We start from the raw sequence: 22,261 nt of genomic DNA on the forward strand, positions 1-22,261 counted from the left end.
CCTGTTAGCGGTTCTTATAGGCTTATATATTTTACCCTTTGATGTCAGAGTCATCATGATCGTAGCGTGATCTGAATTATCAGGTAGGGCACAGGGTGGAAGTGTAAGATACTAGCTCAGTTGCTAGAGCATTGCATTATCAGCACAAAGGTCATGGGTTCGATCCTCAGAAACACAAATAAAACATATACCTTGAATGCACTGTAAGTTGCTTAGGATGCATCTGGCAAAATGTGTCAAATGTAAAGAAAACACAGGCGTTTATATTTAGAAAGATCAGTCAGCATGCTGGTATGACAGTGAAATCCCCCATGAGAAAAACCTCAGTACATGGAGAAACCATTTCCAGCTTTGACTATCCTGTGTTTTTGCATGTATCTGGGGTAACATATAAGCAACATAAATGTTATAGTACAATGCTGTTTACGAAACTCTGCAGAAGAGCTTTTAATATTTTAAATCTGAAGAGTTGTGGCTAGGAATAGTTAAATCTGCTCACCAGCTGTTGTTCGTGAGAAAACACACGCTATTTCTTCTTGTTTTCTTACTAAACTGGGATTTGCCTGAAGCTGTTGGAACGTCACCGGTCGGCCTGTTTGTTCTGAGGTACGCTGGTTCTGTGAAGCAAAACACAACGTTTCGTGCAGTTTCTGGACTTTGTTGTAGCAGTAAGCAATCTGTTTTGGTCACCAGTGACGGAATGTTGGAAAGAAATCCAGTAAGACTATAGTGCATCTATTTCTCTAACACTCTCATACACACTCTATAGTTTAGAGTAGACCCCCTTTAAGAGCTCCTCAAGAGGGTGAAGAGATGGTAACAACTACAAAGTGGACTCATTAAGGTGATAGTTCACCCAAAAATGAAAATCCTGTCATCATTTACTCACCCTCTTGTCATTTCAAACCTGTATGACTTTCTTCTGCAGAACACAAAAGTTTGTGTCTATGCAATAGAAGTGTTTTGTTCAAAAAACACTGTTCAAAATATCTTCTTTTGTGTTCTGCAGAAGAAAGAAAGTCATACGGGTGAGTAGAGGTTGACAGAATTTCTATCAAACTATCATAAGTCATTCGCAAGCCATTCCCACATGGGAAGTCCAAAGAGAGTTTTTACACCCATTACTGCATGGCTGACACAAACAAGAGAAAATCTATGAAAATGTCCTCCTCTTGATGGGCAACTTCCCGTTGTGTTGGGAGTTGTGTCTTTTGTGTCTTGCGTGTGCGTGGCTCATTTTAACAGTGCTGTTATGGTCAAGTCTTTGTTGAATGACTCAAGTTTAATGAAAGAAATATGACAGTCCCATAGATTACCTTCAAATCACCCATCAGTACAGAAATGTTTACCGTAGGGCTCTGTTAAATATTTCATAAGACAAACGTACACAGACCAAACAGTGCAGCCTTTCATAAAAGTTCATAAATGGATCTGTTGATGTAGACGGCTTAATTATTATTTTATGTCCAGAGAGACGTTTACAGCTGCGCTCGCTTTGTGCATTCAAATGTGCATTAGTCACCTCATCTGTCATAACGTACAGCTCGCCGACTTTTGTCACACCTTATAATATGCCACATTTTGATAGTTTCCAAGCTGTATGAAATTGCAGCTCTCTGTTGTATGATCTTAATTGCAGGATGTCCATTGAGCTTTAATCCTTTTGGTCTAAACAGATTCTGTCATTTTTGTTTCACTCGAATTCGCTCACTTTTCAGGAAGGTGAACTCAGCGAGGTCATTATACGTTCTGGCGACCGGTGTAGGCTCCTAAATGAATTGTGTGTTTACATCCCAGGGCAAGCGCCTGCAGAACCAGAGAGATGGATCTAAACACACTCTAGGTCGCGGCGTCTCTTTCGCAGCGTTTTTTTCTGCCTTCGACCGGAGGAGGAATGACCTCCATTGGGACCAACCCACTGCTCGCCCGGGAGCCCATCGCAGCACGGCTTGGCACATGGCAGCGGCCGTTCCCACCGGACATCGCGGGAAGCCGTGTTTATCGCCTAGATGCACAAGCCCGTGTGTGTTTACGAGGAAGGCTTCAGTAAGCTGATATTAACTCCTCACCCCAAACGATTATTTTAAATTGACAGCATCAAGCCATGCCACACACAATACTTTCCTTCTTTCCTGACTTGGGCTGGTTTTGCTCTTAACTTGTTTTGAGGTTGTCGTGCTCTATAATCACACATATAGTATTCTTGAGATGAAAAGATGGAAAATATGAACAGAAAGGATAAAGGAACCTCAGGAGGGATAATGAAAGCTTTGCTTAATGAAGGCGAAGAAATGTAAGTTGTTACATGAGCCTTTGGGGTTCGGCTTTTAAAGGACGTGGTCCTAGCAGAATGTATTGGCCTTTTACGCTCAATTTATGTCCTGCACAGGAAGATTTGGATTGACATGTTAAGATTTCACGCATTTGTGTAAGAAAAGAAAGAAAGGTTTTCCTAAAAATTGGAATTGTTTACCTGCCATGATGCCCTAGGTTTGAACAAATCATATTTTCAATTGGAAGTGAACATGTACATTTAAGTCATTAAAACAGAAAGCAATATTTGTTCTTTAATCACAACGTTTGTTCTAACTCTTTTGTTAAAAAGTTTAGTTTCCACTGTGTACAAAACATCTGTAACCCCCTCAGTTCCACGATTGTTTCGATCTAATGCTGAGTATATGGTGCTCCACTGTTCTTCATTTTACAGTTGTACCAAATTGGCTTTTAAACAGAAACACAGTGTAAACAGAAGTTTCCATGCAGCAGAGATGAACTGAATGTGCCAGCTTGAGAAGAGCTAGAGGCGAGTGCCTTTACTTTTCTCTCCAGCTGAGACTATGATTAAAGCCTGCTGAAATGTTCAAGTGCTCTCCAGGTCCCTGCTCAGCAGTAACGCTCCTTTCCATTGTCATGTGCATCTGAACCATGTGATGCCTGAAACCACAGGGAGAAATAATGCATTTACTGTATTCTACCTGTATACCGAGTGCTTGGATGTGCTCATTAGAAGATCATTTAAAAATAGTTCGAATTACGCAGTGCTCTTTCAGGTCACGCAGAGGGATATGTTTAAACATACAATGGTCAAATATGGGCTTAAAGGGTCCAGACTGGTGTCCTTGAGGAGAGAAGGGGTGCAGTGAAGGCGAGGGAGGGCTGAATGGGTTTGGTCCAGGTGATGGGCCACATGTGCTCCCTACTTAGCTGAACTTTCGAGGAAGCATGAAAAGATCAGTATTCCAGCACTTCCTTGATTTATTTGGTGTGATGAGATACATTTTCACTGAAATGGCATGATGCAGCTTCACATGTCTTCACCTTATGCAATAATCTCTTTGTTCTCAGTATCTCTTAAGTAATTTAATTAAGGCCATGAATTATGCTATCAGATGTTCTTTTGTGATGTGTGATGCTTGACAGCAATGTTTGACAGATCATATGAAGACCTTTAGGCTTGAATTATCGGCCCACATCTTTTTGACTACATGCTGCATTGATTGAATATAGATAGATAGATAGATAGATAGATAGATAGATAGATAGATAGATAGATAGATAGATAGATAGATAGATAGATAGATAGATAGATAGATAGATAGATAGATAGATAGATAGATTGTAATAGGTTGTAATTATGTTTAGTTTCTGCTCACAATTGTAGTTTTTCAAAAACAAAGGCCGCTACAGAGACATGAGCTTAATTTTCGTGGCCATTGTTGATTTAGTTTGTTTTCTCATAAATACATGCTTTGAATGTTGAATTACAAATTGGAAGCAACTATGAACAAATCGAAGACATATGGCTGTGACAACAAAACAGCATTCATGCCTCTCTAGGAGGGAAAGTCAATCATGATTTCTATAATGTATAAAAAACAAACTTGAAAACAGATGCAGTATCAAGTGTATGAAGTGATGGACACAATGGAAATAAATAAAAATGTTCAAAAAAGTCTTCATGGCAGTGAGTTGACGGTTCTACGGTTAAATCAGGTGAACATTTAGAAGAGTTGTTTACCTTTTATTAAAGATAAATACAAAATAAATGTTTTTCACTACACATCAGGCTTGTCTGGATCGTTTGAACTTCTCTGGTACTGTAACAGCAAAACTTTGTTCCTCATAGGTTGCTCTTTTAGAGCTCAGGAGGCTTTGGTTCTAATTTTTTTTCCATTTTTATTCATTTCTCATAAAATTCCACAGGTTAAATTCCTTAAGGTGGAAATCCTGCATTTTTGATAACCAACGTTTGAGAACTTTGAGATCTCTTCTGTAGAAGATCCACAGTGCCTCAGATATTTCTTGTGGCTCACAAGAAATATCTGAGGAACAGTCAACTGTAGAAAAATCTTCATTTGCTCTCATTGCTGTCTAGTGAAAAATAACATTAAAGAGATCTCCTCGTAATTTTCCTTTCCTTTGGATCCCTTCATGCCACAATTATTGTTTTAATTACATGAAACAAAATTTACAATGGAAGTATACATTGCCTCATTTTAAACTGCTCATTAAATAAATGGTCAAATTGCTCAGAAAACGAAAAGGGGAATTGTGAAAAACGAACTCTTTTTTGTTAAATGCAATTCCAATATCTCAAGGCTAGGAATATGTAAAGTAGACTGAAGCAGAATGAGGGTTGAAGACGCTGTCTCCAGAATGGCGGTTGAAAGTGGAAAACCAGGACACCACAGATCTGGCTCCCTCTGCTGTGCTGTACACAGTTCACCTGGAAATGGAAAATCTGTCATCGTGTACTCACCATCATGTCATTCCATTTTTGCTTCTGTGGAACACAAAGTTCAGCAGAATCTTGAGGCTTTTTATATAGTACAGTAAACGTGAATGGAGACTGGAGGTGTCAGTTTCCAAACATGATAAAAACACCATAAAAGTAGTCGACTACGCATTTTTTATATATTTGCAATCCCAAGTCTTCTGGAGCCTTTGAAAATGAAGAAAAGACTGACGTTTATGTCATCAATTGCTAATTATCTTCTGCTCTCAAATCCCAACCACACCTTCTCATTTACATGCATGTTTTAGCGTTGGATCTTGTGTGTCTGGTAACTCTTCGCTTTACGCCAAATATGCCCAGTTAAAATTTGAGATGTGCCGCAGGGAGAAAACCTTGTACGGCTTCAGAAGACTGAGAATTGAGAGTTTTATAGAGAACTTTTATGGTGCTTTTTGTCATCTAGCCAGCCCCTGGTCACCATTTGTTTTCATTTTGTTTTCAAAGTTGTTCCTTTTGTGGTCCCTTGAAAAAAATGAGAGTAAATGATAACGGAAGATAACAAGAGCACCGCGATTAAGCTATTAAAGGAATAGTTCACCTTCAAAATGAGAATCCTGTCATTGTTTGCACGCCCTCTTGTCATTTTAAACCTGGATGACTTTCTTTCTTCTGCAGAACACAAAAGAAGATATTTTGAAAAATGTTGGTAACAGAAAACCGTTGGTCCCTATTGACTTGCACTGGTTTTGTGTCCATACAATAGAAGTCAATGGTTTTTGGTTACCAACATTTTTCAAAATATCTTCTTTTGTGTTTTGCAGAAGAAAGAAAATCACACAGGATCAAAATGTCAACAGGGTGAGTAAATGATAACAGAATTTTCATTTTGAAGGTGAACTTTTCCTTTTGCCTTGAGAACAATTACTGACTCAATTGACCAGCATGCGTATTGACATTTTACTGAAAGCCATATATCCATTAGTCAACTGGTGTGTACATAATGTGTCAAGTCCATTTATACTCCATCACTCTTCACAGAAACCACAAAAAATCTACCACAGTCATTTTTTGCATCCAGGTCCTACCAACTAAGAGCAGTGACCTCATCTGAACCATATAAATGCCATGATTTCCGTCTTTGTGTGCACAGGCCATATGACAGCCAGAATGCATCGGAAAACCCCTGCTGGCCTCTGCAAACAGTCCATCTGATGTGGAAGCCAGGCGGCAGGGTTGTGGGTGCAATACGCTACCGCAAGCATGTTGTGTTTGCGCCTGTTATTCTACACGGGCACATACTTTCGGCATATATTAACCGGGATCTTGGCGCCATAAGCCACATCAGTACTGTTACTGACTCCGTAGTATGCATGGTTCACATTACTAACTTCCCTCGAGCATACCAGCTCAGTTCATACGGATTTATTCACTGGACTTGATTTATAACCCCAATGGTCTAAATATGCATGAAATATATAAAATATTAGTAGAAACCTAAAAATGAGCTTGAAATGACTGAGACAGAGATGATAAACAGACTTGATAGTGGTAACTGGCGTATTGTTCTCTTAGCTTTCAGTTTAGTCACGCTGGGAGCGGTCGACAGTGTAGCTCCCTAAAACTGACCCGTTTGATGGAGTCAGCTCCCAGTCAAAGCCAACATCTCATTCGTCCAGCAGCCTGTCACCACCGTGATGTCATGCCTGGCTTTTTAAAAGAGGTTACCACAGAACACGTGTCTCTTAAGAGCTGTCTCAGATATAAACTATGTGTTGCTTTAAAAAAAGCCATTGTTTTCTTCTGTTCGTTCTTAGTGTAGTTTTTTAACTCATTGGATGCTTTTGTCTTGATACTGATGTCTTATGTGCAGTGACAATAGGTTAATATAATTACTAACCCACTTAAAACTAGCATAAAGGAGCACATTAAAGTGTCAATGTTGTCTTTATTAAAAAGGTTTTACACATAAAGATATACAAAAGCATGAATGTTTTACACATCAGAATTACTTGTTTATTAGTCACATGAGATGAAGTCTCATATCTCTGTTTGTGATTTCTGTGGCCTCATAAAAGCTGTGGTATAAACATGGAGATTCATTTAAACCACATGTTTAGTAAGAAATTGTATTAAACGATTTTACAACCCACAGAAATGTTATACCCTCATAACTGACAAGACTAACTTCTCCACTGCCCCTCATAGTGGATTTAAAACAAATCCTAATGAAACATATACAGCATTTAATTTATATTTTAACTGTTTTCAAAGATTTTAGTTACATCATTTTGTCTTCTGAAAAAAGTGCGTTTTAAGTAGAGAGTGTTTTTACTTTGAAAAAATGTAACTTTACTACATTATAAAGATATATCATATACTTTTCACTCCATTACATCTCATACATTTTTTACCTTTAATACGTACATAAAGTACATTGAAAATTTTCTCAAGTATTTTGACCGAACATTTTACTTGTACTAGATTTTTATGGACTCAAGATTAATAGTAAAAAACACACAAAAATTAGTGAATTAGTAAAAATTACTTTGTAGTGAAGTAAAGTTTTCCAAAGTATAAATACTCTTATAAAGTACAGATACTATACTTGAAAAATACCAAAGTACTGTTCACCTCTGAAAAAACATGACACTAAATGTGTGTGACAGCGAAAGAGAGGCGTGTCTTTCACTTGGCTTTTTAAAAACAAACAGAGAGTCCGTGTAAGTGACAGTGTTTGGGACTCCAGCGCAGAGCTTCTTTATAGAGAAACACGCGAGGTGTGATGGGGTCAGTGCGAAGGTTCCAGCCGTATGCGTTTCCAGAGGTGCTTTTGGTATGTTTATTGTTCCATTTAAAATGTCCACAAGAAGTACTTGGTCTACACGTTCTCATGGGGGGATCTGTCAGGGGTGGCACGGGTCGTAATTTTGACACATACTGTAGGCTTCCTGCTCACTTTGAGCTTAAATAGACCTTACAGAGTTCACTTAGGGTAGACTGAGACAGCTGTTAGTCAATCTTTATTATGGATGACCTGTTTGTACCAGTAATTCAATCAAACGCTTTTCATAATGTATATTAAGTTAATGACAAATTTGAGGAGTTCAAAAGAAAAGAAAATCTAGTTTAAAACAAAAGGTCAACCGATCTATTTTCAAATATATGTTTCTCTAAAAGCATATCCCCACTTTCGTTTTGGGCCTGTAACTCCTCTTATAGCCATTAAACCCACTGTCTCTGTTTCTCCTCTTTGAGATCTCCAATCTATCACTTCTCTCCGTACATGGTTTGAGGCCTTAATCACCTCCAGCTGCAGGGGCCAGATGAAAGACAAACGCTCACAGTTATGGAGACATGAGAGAGAAAGGGAAACCATATAGTTCCTCTGCTCTGGTCCTCCTGGTGTCATGAGTCGTTTTTGTGCCGAATTTCCCCCCGTCTGATCTCCTGCCAAAAATCTGCACCTTACCTCAGCTGAAAGTACCTGCTGCCTCCACTCCCGGTCACCGACAAGGCCAACGATGAAAAGCTCAAGTCTGTGTTATTTCAGAAACCGACACCTTATCCAGTTCCGATATTTGCATGCAATGTTCATGCCTACAGTACGCTATACAGTACTGACATAATTTGCAATGGATTACTGTACTATAATCAAAAACCTGTGAAACACAGTCTAGTTTGCATATGATAAGAGCATGAAACATGAGACTAGTCCGTTTCAACCCTTATTTTACTTGGTTACCAAGTGGCTTTTGGAGTCTCCAAGGGGCCTTTTTGAAAATGAGCCTTGATAGAAAAATAAAGTCACAGGAAGTTACCAAAACACCTAAATTCTACTATATTTCACTTTTTCCCTTACGTTTTGCTTACCTTAATTCTGATATTGCTTACCTTAATTACCAGCCACAACTGTGAAGGATACATTTTCATGAGTATGTGCTCACAATGTGTATTTTTATCATTTTAATTTTTAAAATTTCATTTACACAGTGTGCAACGCTATACAAGCACATCTATCACATGGTTAAACTTGATTGTGGGTGGCTATTGAATGAGACTCAGGTTTTAATGCTGAAATGCCACACTCAAAAGCACGGCAGCCATTTAGCGGATTCACCCAAGATCATCTGTAGACAGTTCTCCATGATCCCGGCTTGGCGGGCGGTTGTATCAGTGAAGCTCTGGGATGAACCACAGCTCCCTTGCATAAAGATCGAATTAGGCCTCTCAGTGATCTCGACATGTATATGATGTTTTACAGGCATACCGCAGATCCCTTTTAATGGACATCTGGAGTATGCCACATACTTCGCAGATGTGGACGACCTCTCGTGATGTCATACTAATCCATTACTCAAAGGAAATATGCAGAAGTGATGTTTGCTAATACCTCCATATTGAGCCCATTGACAGCTTGTTCTGTGGTGTAATGTTGCAGTAGATGCAGGTCGCCGTGACCTCTGGGGTTATTGCCAGCCACTTGAAAGGGTGTCATAAAAATGTAGTATGGAGGGAATGCATCTGGTATGTTTCATAGCACGTGTCTGTGTTATTATTTGGTGTTTTGTCCAAGTGGACATACTGTGGTGATCTTTGAGCAATGCCTGGCAATACATTTATTCTGTTGCACCTGAAATGAATCTGTGTGGGTTTCAGTTGTTGGCTGCTTTGACGGAGAGGTTGCATATTGTAAGATGTGATTGTGTCATTTCTGGATGCAAGTATGTCTTGCATAAACTTCTATGTACAGTGCTGAATTTTGGTTTATTTTTATTTCTAGTCCTCAGTGTGCAAGACATGTTAGCCTACATGTCAAATTATTCATCTGTGTAGCAGTAATGACCCTGAGATATGTGTAGTTTCACTCCATCTGTCGGTCAAGAGGGTCAAAAAATAGCAGGAGGTATCTCCCTCAACTCCACATGTCTGTGAAGTGATGCCAAGAGAGAGAGAGAGAGAGATAAACAGCTGTAACAACTCATAGCATGTCTTTGTATATGTACATTTAAATATGTCTGTATATATATAATCATCTCTTTCTTTGCCTTTTCAACACTGTCTCTCAGTCACGTCGATCTCTTTCAACTTCTGTCCACCTCTTTGAGTTTATTTTCATCCCGAGACTCCTTTCATGTTTGTATTTTTCAGTCAGTCTGTTTTCCTGTATATGTCCTCCAGTGGGTTTGTGAATCGTCCATCAGCGTGCTGTTTTTATCGGTCTGATGTCATATGATGTGAAAGATAGCTTCAATAAAATGCCGTATTGAAATTATTGGGAGTGTATCGTGTTTATGGTGTGCTTGGCAACGTCTGAATCTGGCTGTATGAGAAAAGAATGTGCTGTTTTCTGTTTGATCTCTTATCTGTCCTGCTATGGAATGGAATGAGATATAGCACCAGATTGAAAATATGAAAGCCATATTGTGGCCTATTCAACACTGTTGGTATACATTTAAATCATGGTTAATATTACATTTATCTAGATTCCGTGGAGGTTTTTTTTATGTAGGCCCATACTATGTACTATAACTTTTTTTATAAATAAAATCAGTTGCAAATCACTTTCATTTGGGAACGAAAAACACTAGAAAATTTGCCATTAATGTCAAATCTCATTCCCATGCATCACTTTCTTGCTGCTTTATAGGATTGTAAACTACATAACTTATTGTAATGTCCTGTGTTGCTCATGTCTTTTATTTTGAAATTGTGGCCTTTTTGTCTCTGTTTCTTTTTCCTGTTTGGTATAACCTATTTCCTGCTTGGCAAACAGGCACAACCATACATATATATAACTAGATGTCGCATTCAAGTGCTCCAGGCACGTAGACGTGTCTGCCATCTTGGAACGGTCCACTGACGTCACTCACAGTTGACTAGAATGCCCCAACACTAAGCTACGCAGCCATGGCTATGAAAACCACGGGGATTTAAATTCCCGAAAAATTGACATAATGTTTGTGTTTACACAACAATAAATATGTTTTCATAATCATACACAGTCAGCTTGATTTTGAGTGTTAACAGACCGGCTCGCAGTGTTCCAATATGGCGGACAACCTACATGTAGCTGCTCATAAAAACAGATGCTAATGCGGCATCTAGTTATTTATATCTATGGGCACAACTTCATATTTATTTTGCTACAAAAATAAATATGTCAAATGCTGCATGTGGACTTCTAATACCATTGAGCTGTAACTCGAATCGGTAAATAATTTTCTTTCATTTTTTGAACAAATATTCAAATGCTTTGGAGAGTTTCGAGAGAGAACTTCAGAGGGAGAAGTCTGATTGGCATTGAATTGTGTTTGAGATTATTAATCCAACTCTGCTCAAATGGTAATTGTTTAATTCATCATTGCTGTTTTGTACATTACAGTACAGCATTGTTTTGTTTCATGTTTGTTAGTCAGAGTGACTGTATACCTCTGTGTTTGTTTGCCGAAATTAAATGTTTCCTTACTATTGGTGATCCTATTGTTATTTATTGACTTGTCATGTTAAGTCAATTTTAATAATGTTGTGAAGTCACTTTCAGACTTTGTGAAGTGTTTCATTAGGATTATTTTGTGTCTTCTGTAAACACTTGGGTTCTACTACAGTAGATCAAGCCTCTAAATTACAGTCTACGCACAGTACGGTCTGCTTTTATAGTACTTTTATGATGTTGTTTTGTATTTTTGGATCAGCTATTCATTTAACCATTGTTAGCTCCTATGTTGTTGTGCTTTAGCCTTTTATAGTTTCCCCACTAAACCACAATTCCTATTCGGGGAGCTGGTGCAACATTTGAATGAAAATCACTATTGTTTTATTGAAGCTCTGTTATTATCAGCGGAGAAGGCGAGACTTTTATAGTAATGTTACATGAGATTGTGCTGTTTCAGTTGGATTTCTGTAATTGAAGTTTAGTCGCCCCCTCACATGTCATGTTTGTTTAAGAGACCTTCTTATGACTCAGAACAGAGTCACCATGTGACCATGTGCCAATTTCAACTCACTGTTGATATTTAGATGTCATGGATAATGGATGATATTTTTGGGTTCTCTACTGAGAAAAACAGTAGTCCAGTAGTCCAATCTGCCAAAAACATGATTACTATACTTTTACCATAGTAAAACATGGTTGATTTTCCTAATGGTATCGGCTGATATGTTTTGCCTGGCTAATGCTGTTTCACTGCATGATAGTTTGATGAACACAGAGAAAGATATTTGGAAGAATGCTTGTAACCAAACAGTTCTTGGACCCCATTGACCATAAGAAAAATGTTTTTGTAAATGTCTTGGTTCTGTTACATTTATGCATTTGGCAGACTCTTTTATCCAAAATGACTTGCATTGCACGATACTATACATTTGTTTCTGAGGACATGCAATCCCTGGGAATTGAACCCATGAGCTTGGCGTTGCTAGCACCATGCTCTTACCACTGAGCTACAGGAAAGCTGTTAAACACAAAAGAAGATATTTTGAAGAATGTAGGACAGCAAACAGTTCAGGGGCACTTTTGACCACACTTGTAATTTTTCCTATTATGGTAGGCAAGGGTGGCCAAGAACTGTTTGGTTTCTTCCAAATATCTTTCTCTCTGTTCATCAGAACAAAGACATTTATACAGATATTTATTTTTGTATGAACTGTCCCTTTAAGCAAAGTATACTCAGCAGATCGTCATCTCCTACAAGTAAATTAGAGCTTTTCTTGTTAGAAATTAGCTGAGACCTTTCCTACACCACATGACTCATTATTATCTGATCTGTTTGATGTTTTTACCAACTGCCATTACGATTATAATAGTCATATTTCATAAACTGAAACTGAGCACTTGTAATTTGTCCGCAAGTTAGAAACCTTAAGTGACCTCCAGTCAGTGGTTTGTTGACAGACGCTTTGCAGACAAAAGGTTTACCGCTCTCATTCCAAGGTGGTCAATTAGCGACTCAAAACCTTCATTGTTGTATGTGGTGGTGCCGCTTGGGGAAGCATCAGTCAAATCTCTCAGTTGTACATTAGCCGCTAAATGAGCTGTGCAGCCTTGAGAAAACCCAACGCAGTGAAACCAGATCCAATGCATTAGTAAAAACTAACAAGAACTGGACAATCTTATTCTTTCTCCATATAAATCTTGTATTCGCTTACTTGAATGTTTCTTTTTGTCCTCAAAGAAAAGGAGTCAAGTGAAATGGTGGGTGAACCACAAGACTCCTCAAGGTAGCGTTGGATTCTTTTGGCTTGTTCTGCAGCAACAGTTCACCTAGCCAATGTCTCGCTTGGTTTACTCGGGGCGGCTCGCATCTTTCACACATTGAGAGCAGGAGACAGGGGAACGATTCTCTCTCCGGAACGTGTCCAACGTTCTCGCTCTTGTCTCATTTTCACGCCTTGAAATGAATCCCCACACTCGCAGTAAACACTGAATATCTGTTCTGCAAGGAAGGAAGATATAGAAATCTGTTGAATTACAGTGAGGTGGACTTTGAGAGCAGGTTGTTTTTTGGGTCAGTGGGCTCGGGTTTGTGCAGTTGGTGTCTCAGTCTGCATGTTTCCGTGAGTTACAGTGAGGTAAAGCACCGAAGATTTATTTGAGATTTTGAGAAAGCAGAGCAAAAGCAGTCCAAGCACACTGTGACCCACTTATGGTCCAGTCAAGATTGAGGTTCTTCTAAACTTCTTATGAACTGTTATTGTACTGGCAGAGCAAGGCACTTAAACAGTACATCCCTGAAATCCCTCAGCTTCTGTGTGCATACACGAATGCACTTTAGGTGCCCCTTCAGGACCCGCAAACTGCTGAAAAGACTATCAGTCAACGTGATTACTGCCATCTCGCCACGTTTTCAGACAAACTTCAGAAATTATGAGCTTGGGTTTCTCCCCACTTTTAGGAGCCGTTACATTTAAATACTTATTTGTTGGAGAGCTGGAAAAAGAAACTCAATCCCACTTCTGGTTTTAGTCTTGGACCTTGAAGCGTTTAAGTGCCTAATGTCATTTGGGTCATTTTTTCACACTGTCTTATCATAAATATGTATTTTATATTCAGCCTGACAGATGTTTCAAAGATGGCGTGTTGAGTGCAGTAATAAATAGTACGTGATTTCTTATTGTGACCAAAATATTTCCTTCTTTCATACATCTTGAATTCAATAACTGCTATGAACAGAGCTGTGACCAAGAGGAAATGTTTATCTTACAGTGCGGCTCTGGAATGCTAAAGTTGGACTAGATTGAGACCCACAAGTGCTCAGACTTTTCCCAGCCTTTCTGCTCAAGCCAGGTCTTCATGGAAAATGGCTTTATCCATGAAGCAGATCTTTGGTCAAACCGCTTCACGGTTTGTTACCTCATGATCTCACCGTTAAGGCCTTGGGCGTCCAACTACTGTCATGCTGGTGTGAGGGGAATAAAGATAGGTAGTGTTGTGTTTATAAATGACAACTTAGTTGTAAAATATCAGGTTTTGCTTAGAGGACTGGATGGCTAAAAGGTGGAACATCTTTCTGCTGTGAACTGGGACTTTTTATGCGGTAGTGATGATTGTTTTTCTTAGTTTTCTCAGTGGTCTCCAAAAGCAAATAAAATTTGGCAAAAGTTGGTAAATAGACCCAGTGGCTTTATTAGGAAACTGCAGCGTTGGTTCATATCGAATTCACATCAAAGACATACAACCTTCCGGTCTCTCTCGTGAAACCAACACAGAAGTGACTTAAACTGCAATTCGTTGACTGGCCGCTAGAGACTGGCTCCAAAAGAATCTCATTGAGCCCCATGATAAAATGCCCAACTTTATAGCAGAAAAAAAACATGTTTACAGCCTAGTAAAAAAAAGATTTTAGTCTATATAGCTAATTTTGCCCTTCATGACAACTGTCAGGAGGGTGAATTTTTTATATAAATTATATTAAGCTTGCGTAATTAAGGGCGCTTCCACTTGAGTGACATGTTGTTTCACCAACCAGGCACCTCAGCTCCACCCACTTCCCGCCTTTTTGCACATTTTCTATTATCCGGGATTGACGCGTCCTGGCCAGGTCACTCTTGTAAAAGAGATTTTAATCTCAATGAGTTTTTTACCTTGTTAAATAAAAAATGAATGAATGAATGAAAAAGATGGCGACAACAGGCTCCGCCTACTTGAGGCTTCAAAATTGCTCTTCACAAACCTACGGGGGACATCACGGACACTACGTCCATGTTTTATACAGTCTATGGTGATGACCCGTGTGAATCAGTGATTTATCTAATGTGTTTGGGAAATTTTATTAGTCACCAGAAGTGTCAACACATGAGAAATATTCTTTGCATTAAGTCACCAAAATGAAAATGTTAGAAACAAAGTCATGATTTTTCTTGATGTTTTGAGTTTAACAGTGTGACTGGCTCATCGTTAATATAATTTATGTTATAGATGCACAAGTCAAGAAAAGTGTTTTTCATAGGGACAACTTTTGGTAAATGGCCAGTTAAAAGTATTTATACAGTAGCTGGCGGTTCTTGCTCTTGGCAAACGGGGAAAGAAGCTGCTGTGGAAGCCTGCCTTAGTTTTCTCCACCTCTCTCTCTCTCTCTCTCTCTCCCTCTCTCTCTCTCCATCTATTTATTTATCTAACTTTGTCTCTTGAGTATAGACTCTGTTATGCGTCTGTGAAAGTCTTTATGTTCACTAGCTGCCAGTAGCTTCTCTTCACTTGGCCTAAGAGCAGCTGAGGTCTCCAGGTGCTCTCCATTTACCTCCATACTACCTATATACAGTAATATGTGCTGCAGGATTCGAGTATGCAAAGAGCTTGACCCAATTTAGATAAATGAGGTGCAGTTTGCTCAGTGGATTTGCAGGTTGGTTTGTGTTAGAAAAATGCTGAATTGTATTGGAATATATAGAAAATATACTTCATTTTAGTCTTTCAGTATATAAAGGCATTTGCTTTGACATTTATTGCAATGCTTTGTTCTCTTGTATGGTTGCTCCAGCAAACAAATATTTGAATGCAGGAACATCAATCCTAAAAACAATCCATAGTATAGGCTGCTAAGTGCACCAACAAGGGGCCTACCCATGTTTGAGGCTAGTAAATAACACTTCTGTTGTTGCTTATGCATTTATAAAATTGTCATTTTGTTCACATTCAGCCATGTGTCATGGTTATTGTTGGGCCTATTCAGTTTATGTTTGTTTGAAGGACATCATCTTTATTTTCCTTTACATTTTTGGTACTGTGGCTTCATTGCTACTTAATTTTCACTGTAAAATGTTGGTTCTAACACAAAATTAATTACAAGGACAAAAACTGTATTATGCTCCCCAACAACACTCATCTGTACTGCTGGCTGTGTTTCAATCCTTTAACAATTGTTCTTGTTATGTGCAAATGCAGTTACTGCGTAACATACACAGTGTTAATATTATATACGACTTGAATTGTCATCCCTAAGACTAAGTTGCACACTTCTTTTCTAAAGCTTTGTGGGATGTTTGGCTAAACTTCAGTCTGAACTAACACGCTCTCTCATCTTCCAGGTTACAGCCACTGATGCGGATGGTGGGTCATTTGGTTCCATCTCCTACGCTCTGGGCTCTGGTCCAGGCACCGTAACCCCATCTCAGTTCACCGTTGGCAAGGACAGTGGACAGATCTGTACTACTACCGGCTTGGATCGTGACCAAGGTCCAGCCAACTATGACTTTACCATCACAGCTGCGGATGGGGTAAATCCAGTGATCTAAAATTGTATAAAAATGCAAGTTATAAAATGTCTGTATTCTAATGGTTTAGTAGCAATTTATCATCCTGTGCCACCACAAACCCAGAATAACATGGAAAAGCGCTAAGCGATAATGAAAGGAAATTATAGCGGACACATTAAAGCAGTCGGGGGCAGCTGGGCCTTAAAGAGTAGCAGATTGTAATATTTAATAAGCTGTTTCCTGACATGGCATATGGGGCGCCATGTGAGCAAGATTTTTAGCGGCAAGAACTGCATTGCATTCTGGCCGGTCGGCAGATTGAGCGTATGAGCTACTCTTTCCTGAAACTCCTTTATGAAGGCTTTTACTAACTAACTGGGCATGTTTCTCTGTTTACTAAGACATTTATACAGTATATTTTTTGGATCAGGTATAATTATATTGACAGATGACACAGACTCAGATTCATGTTATTCTAAGTTTTCTATAAAGATCTTCAACGGCTATCAAAGTGTACGCTAATGTATTTTGGATATGGGCCGTGCATTTTTCCAGGGAGGACTGCGTTCAGAGGCCCAAGTGCGGGTGGGCCTGATAGACATAAATGACAATCGACCAGCATTTTACCCTTTGAGTTATGCGGTCAGCTTGAGCACGCAGAGCGTGCCGGGAACCTCCGTTCTGAGGGTGACGGCTCACGACCCTGATGCCGGAGAGAACGGCAGGGTTACGTACCGTACGGTGGCTGGTGGGAGCTCGCCTTTCTTCACCCTCAATAAAGATACTGGTGAGACCTTTCTGCCCTCCTTTTAAGTCATATTATTAAAAAAAATTATTGAATTTGAATGAAAAAAATGAAATGAAAAAAAGTTTTTATCTGAACTTAAGAAGCGATCCCTAGTGATTCACAAATTGACAGTCAATAGATTCCATTTTCATTGTTCCTGATGATTTGTTATGGTCAATTGGTCTGTGAATTTTTTTTTGGGTGACCTTTGTCTTCAATTTACAGCAATAGGCTGTTGTTTGTTTTAATTCACTCTTTAGAAATATTTATTTTGGCTGTGTGTTTTCCCAGGCGTGATCTCACTGTCGCGCGCTCTGCATGGGAAGGCAAACTCTGTCATTACCATGGTGATCTCAGCTCAAGATGGTGGTGGTCTTACCGCTCCGGCCAATGCCAGGGTCAACATCAGCATCGTGGCGGGACTGGTCGCACCTCCTGTGTTTGAGCAAGCTCAGTACTTCTTTGTGGTCTCTGAGGACGCCCTGCGTGGAACACAAGTTGGCATTGTGCGGGCCAGCATTAAGAACGGTGGGTGAACCGATCTCAGCGGTTTTTGTGTCCCCCTCCTTTAACCACCGCATCCCCATTCAACCCTTTTAAACACACAAACTAGTCTTCAGTGTGTCAGTCACACCGATGTGTGCTGAAAGGCGGCATCTGGCTTTTTTCTCCATGGCGCACCACTTGTACAAATAGGCACAGAACGTCTATACACACCTCATTTACACTGTACATTAATCACAGATTCTGTTTGTCAGATTCTAGTTTTTGAAGAATTTTCTTTGTTTTTTTTTAAGTGTTCTGACTTCTCACGTCTTGAGAAAGCAGTTAGATTTGTATTTTTTTGTATTAACTGAAGTGTCTCTGGCCATTCACCTCTTTGTTCTCAGGTCTATCGAAGGATATCTCCTACACAATAAGCTCCGGTGACCCAACCGGCTATTTCACAGTAGATTCTGAGACGGGAGCTTTGAGGACGAGTTTGCCTCTGGATCATGAAGCCCAATCGAGCTTAAATCTGGAGGTTCAGGCGCACTGCGGTACCCCCCCAGCCTTTGGCCAAACTCGGGTACGGATTACAGTGGTGGACATCAATGACAACGCACCCGTCTTCTCGCCCTCTTCATCCGAGTCATTGATCCTACCCGAGGACACTCGGATGGGTTCAGTGGTCTACAAGGTGCAAGCAGAAGACCGTGATTCGGGGCCGAATGGTCTTCTGAGTTTTGACCTGTTTACCAGCGGTGCCCAGAGAACCTTCAGCATCGATCGCAACAGCGGACAAATCCGTCTGATCGGGAGTTTGTCGTATGACACCGTGCCTCGCTATGACCTGCAGGTTATCGCCAAAGACAGCGGAGCTCCTCAACTTAGCTCGACCTTCACGCTGGTCATCCATGTGCAGGCGGAGAACAGCCACGGGCCCGTGTTTGATAGCCTCACGTATAGAGTAGAGCTGAAGGAGAGCACGCCACTCAACACCCGCTTCCTTCAGGTGCGAGCAGTAAACAGAGACAACAGCATCACCTCTGGTGTGTCGTCTACATCCTCTGCTCCACTAGCTTACCACCTGCATCCAGACGGCGACGCTGCAGGGTTTGGCATCGTGTCTGATAGTGGTTGGCTGTTTGTAAAAAGCTCTCTGGATAGAGAAGCCAAAGAAATGTACCTCCTCACAGTGTTGGCATCATCAGGGTTCGGGCAACTGAAGAAAACGGGTAGCGCCACTGTGCGTGTCTCAGTAATGGATGAAAATGACAACTCGCCACGGTTTACCCAGGAGAGGGCATTTCTGGCGGTGCATGAGAATCTGCCAGCAGGGACTGGTTTTGGAAGGGTGTCTGCCAGCGATAGGGATGCAGGACTCAATGGTCGACTGAGCTACCGCCTGCTCCATCTGGATCGACACTTCCAGATCAACTCCCACACAGGTGAGCTTTACATATTGTATGGCCGACAGTCCAGCTGGGACTTAAATGGAAGATAAAGCATTGTGTCTTTTGGCTTTTTGACAGATGCAGTTTGTATCTGGTATACTCTTCCATTCAGCAATGTGGTAGATTTACATACTTTTATCCAAGGCGATTTACAAATCACAGATCGTTTAACATTTTGTCTAGTGAGCAAACAGTAAGTGTAGTCTACAAAGCCTTGTTTACATTTAAGACTAGAGGGAAAGATGAACTTTTTAAAATATTTATATAAGCAAAGTTAGAATAAAAGTTATTATAGTTTTGATTTGAGTTGTCTTGTAGTTTTATTAGAATCAAAATCAGAATCAGAAAGAGCTTTATTGCCAAGTATGTTTGCACATACAAGGAATTTGTTTTGGTGACAGGAGCATCCAGTACACAGAAACAGCAACAACAGTACACAGAGACCATAACACAATAGAATACAGTGCACAGATGATTTAAATAAACTGATTGTATGGGAAAAACATAAAACAGGACAAACTAACAAAAACACTAAAACAACTGGAGAGCTCCACACCGAGGCAGCCATCTGCGGCGCCATCTTGTTGTATTAGGATTATAAATTAGCTTTTAGTTTTTATTTGTAGTTGTCATGTTCATTCTTGTTTAATTTTTAACTATTTTGATTTGTGCTTTTGTTGTTTGTTTATTTTTTATGGTGCCATAAAAGTTTATTTTAGTTTAAGTTTAGTTTATATTTAATTTTCAATTAATCATTTTAGTGCTTCAACTGAAGCTTGTTTTTGTTTATTAGTAGTTTAGTTTTTCAAATAAAATTTAGGTTGATATTTTCTTTGATTTCAATTACCTAAGTTTTATTTTTGGTAAACTTTACACGTGTCTACACCAGATGCGACAAGTGCGACGCCACATGACAACATGCTTGTTCTTAATGGGTTTGTCGCGTTGCGCCGCGCCGCATCCAGTGTGGACACAAAATGTAAAATTATAATGGGTTCTAATGCGTTTCTAATGTCTTTTGTCGTGTCGTGTCCAGTGTAAACACGGTGATATAGACTAAATGCACTCAGGGTGATGACGTTCTTCCGCTAAAATCTCAGCCAGCTAAGTCACTTCCACTTTCATAGCGCTGAGGTAATTTGTCACCAACCGATAACGATGTTTATTAAAAAAGTTAACATTTCAGCTAACCATCAGCACTACTGCTGAGCATTGTTATGTGCCTCTGTGTTCAGGCCTCGAGTACTTAGCTCGAAACCTTTCCCCTTTTTGTTTGTCGATTTTGGATAATTTGACTCATTTCGTTGACCGTAATCCTACGTGCATCTTAAAGCGGCCGAGTGAAAAACATCATTGTTCACTATGGATGCTTTGTGCGCCGGATGAAACTGAGCTGGCTGAGACAAAACGCGGAGGCGATCGTGCATAGTCTATAATCTTGAGTTGAGTGAATATAGAATGTGTGTTCAGTTATTTCTTCAAGATTGTGATGGCCACTGGACCAAACTATTTGATCCTTCAAATCCAAGGTTTAGATAAAGTGCTTGCACTTGGTTTCACGACATCTCTCTTTTGACCATTCTACTTTGTAGTATGAAGCATACTGTACATACATTTTACATTTATGCATTTGGCAGACGCTTTTATCTAAAGCGACTTACATTGCATTGTACTATACATTTGTTTCTGACTGAGGATCGAACCCATGACCTTGGTGTTGCTAGCGCCATGCTCTAACCACTGAGCCACAGGAAAGCTTGCCAAACTGTTTTCTTGTTCTCCGTAGTAAACGTTTTCTCTGTTTCTCTCCCCATTCCTCCATCTGTCTTTCTCATCTGTCAGGGGAGATAAGTACAAGATTCTCTCTTGATCGTGAACTTCAGTCCAGCTACCAGCTCATTGTGGTGGCTCAGGATGGTGGAACCCCCCCACGCAGCTCTACATGCACCGCTTTCATCACAGTCCTGGATGAGAACGATAATGCCCCCTCTTTTACCCACGTTCAGACAGGAAGAGAGCTCTGGCTGCAGGTATCAAAGCTAATATCAATCTCTAAATCATTTCCGAAGAATGCATACAGTAGGTATGATGTCCTGCAAGTTGTAGTATCCAACTTTCAAAGGCAGCTGTCAAGATCAAAGACTGGAGATTTAAGGTCTGAGCCAATGAGAATTTGAGAACCAGGAAAAGTGGAGCTTTTTTTGCTAGCATTGAAGTATTTCTGTTCTAATCATTTTAAGTCTGCAATGATGGAAACTGAGAAAATTGCACGAGGAAGGACACTTTTCAGCATTGATGTTTAAACAAATTGCTCAAAAAAAGTTAAACGCTCAGTTAATAATGTGAGCGATTTGAAGCTTTATTAAGCTAAAATCTCCACGCAGGTGTTGGAAGGTCAGCCGCCTGGATTTCTGCTGGGTATCGTACAAGCCAAAGACCCTGATGATGGGGAAAATGGGGCTATTTTCTACTCCATGTCTGGTAAGGCCAGTGAATTTCTCAATGAACAAAATGATATATAATCAAAGCAAACAACATCAGTGTTTTTCTTTGTGCTCAAAAGCGATATCTTTTATCATTAGACATACCTGGTAAGGACATGGTGTTTAATTCTCTGTGCTGTAGGTCCCAGAGCAGAACGTTTTTCTCTGAACCCTCACACCGGCGAGCTGCGGTCTGCCTCGCCACTGAACCACTCTGATCGACCCGAGTACAGCTTCACTATACTGGCTTCCGACCGAGGTTCACCTCCGCAGAGCTCCACCACAGCACTGAGAATACAGGTCAGTCTCAAATCAGATTTTGCTGCTTGTCTGAAAAAGCCAAAGAGGGCCAATGACATTCGAATGGGTAGCTGTGACAAAACACATCTACAGATCTAAATTATACAAATTTACTGCGTAGGATGACAGATGAATTGCACAACTGAGGCACATTTAAGCAATAAAACCATAATTCCCTCTGGACTTTTATTCTTCTGCAAAATACTTTGCTCACTTTCCCAACAAGTTTCCTAACAATGCATGTTCTGCTTTGATTAGTTGCGCCTATAAAATTGCAAAAAAAAATTGTTGTGAACATAGGGGTCACGTCGGTGCTTGCCTTCATCAT

General features: G+C 39.9%; 1 protein-coding gene and 1 non-coding gene across 2 annotated transcripts in view; one reads left to right on the forward strand and one right to left on the reverse strand.

The window, feature by feature from the left end:
- The window catches only part of dchs1a (dachsous cadherin-related 1a), a 113,389-nt gene that overhangs the window by 71,519 nt on the left and 19,609 nt on the right, over positions 1 to 22,261 (forward strand). Inside the window, exons 3-9 of the mRNA XM_057351431.1 lie at positions 16,259 to 16,447; positions 16,982 to 17,213; positions 17,505 to 17,741; positions 18,104 to 19,144; positions 20,993 to 21,180; positions 21,535 to 21,631; positions 21,776 to 21,933. Of these exons, the coding sequence (XP_057207414.1) occupies positions 16,259 to 16,447; positions 16,982 to 17,213; positions 17,505 to 17,741; positions 18,104 to 19,144; positions 20,993 to 21,180; positions 21,535 to 21,631; positions 21,776 to 21,933 (2,142 nt within the window). The remainder of the gene's footprint in view (positions 1 to 16,258; positions 16,448 to 16,981; positions 17,214 to 17,504; positions 17,742 to 18,103; positions 19,145 to 20,992; positions 21,181 to 21,534; positions 21,632 to 21,775; positions 21,934 to 22,261) is intronic.
- Positions 20,832 to 20,907, reverse strand: trnaa-agc (transfer RNA alanine (anticodon AGC)). Its single transcript has one exon. It is a non-coding gene; the product is annotated as a tRNA-Ala (tRNA).

This window comes from Triplophysa rosa, linkage group LG14 (assembly GCF_024868665.1).
Source record: "Triplophysa rosa linkage group LG14, Trosa_1v2, whole genome shotgun sequence".
NCBI classification, from domain to species: Eukaryota; Metazoa; Chordata; class Actinopteri; order Cypriniformes; family Nemacheilidae; genus Triplophysa; species Triplophysa rosa.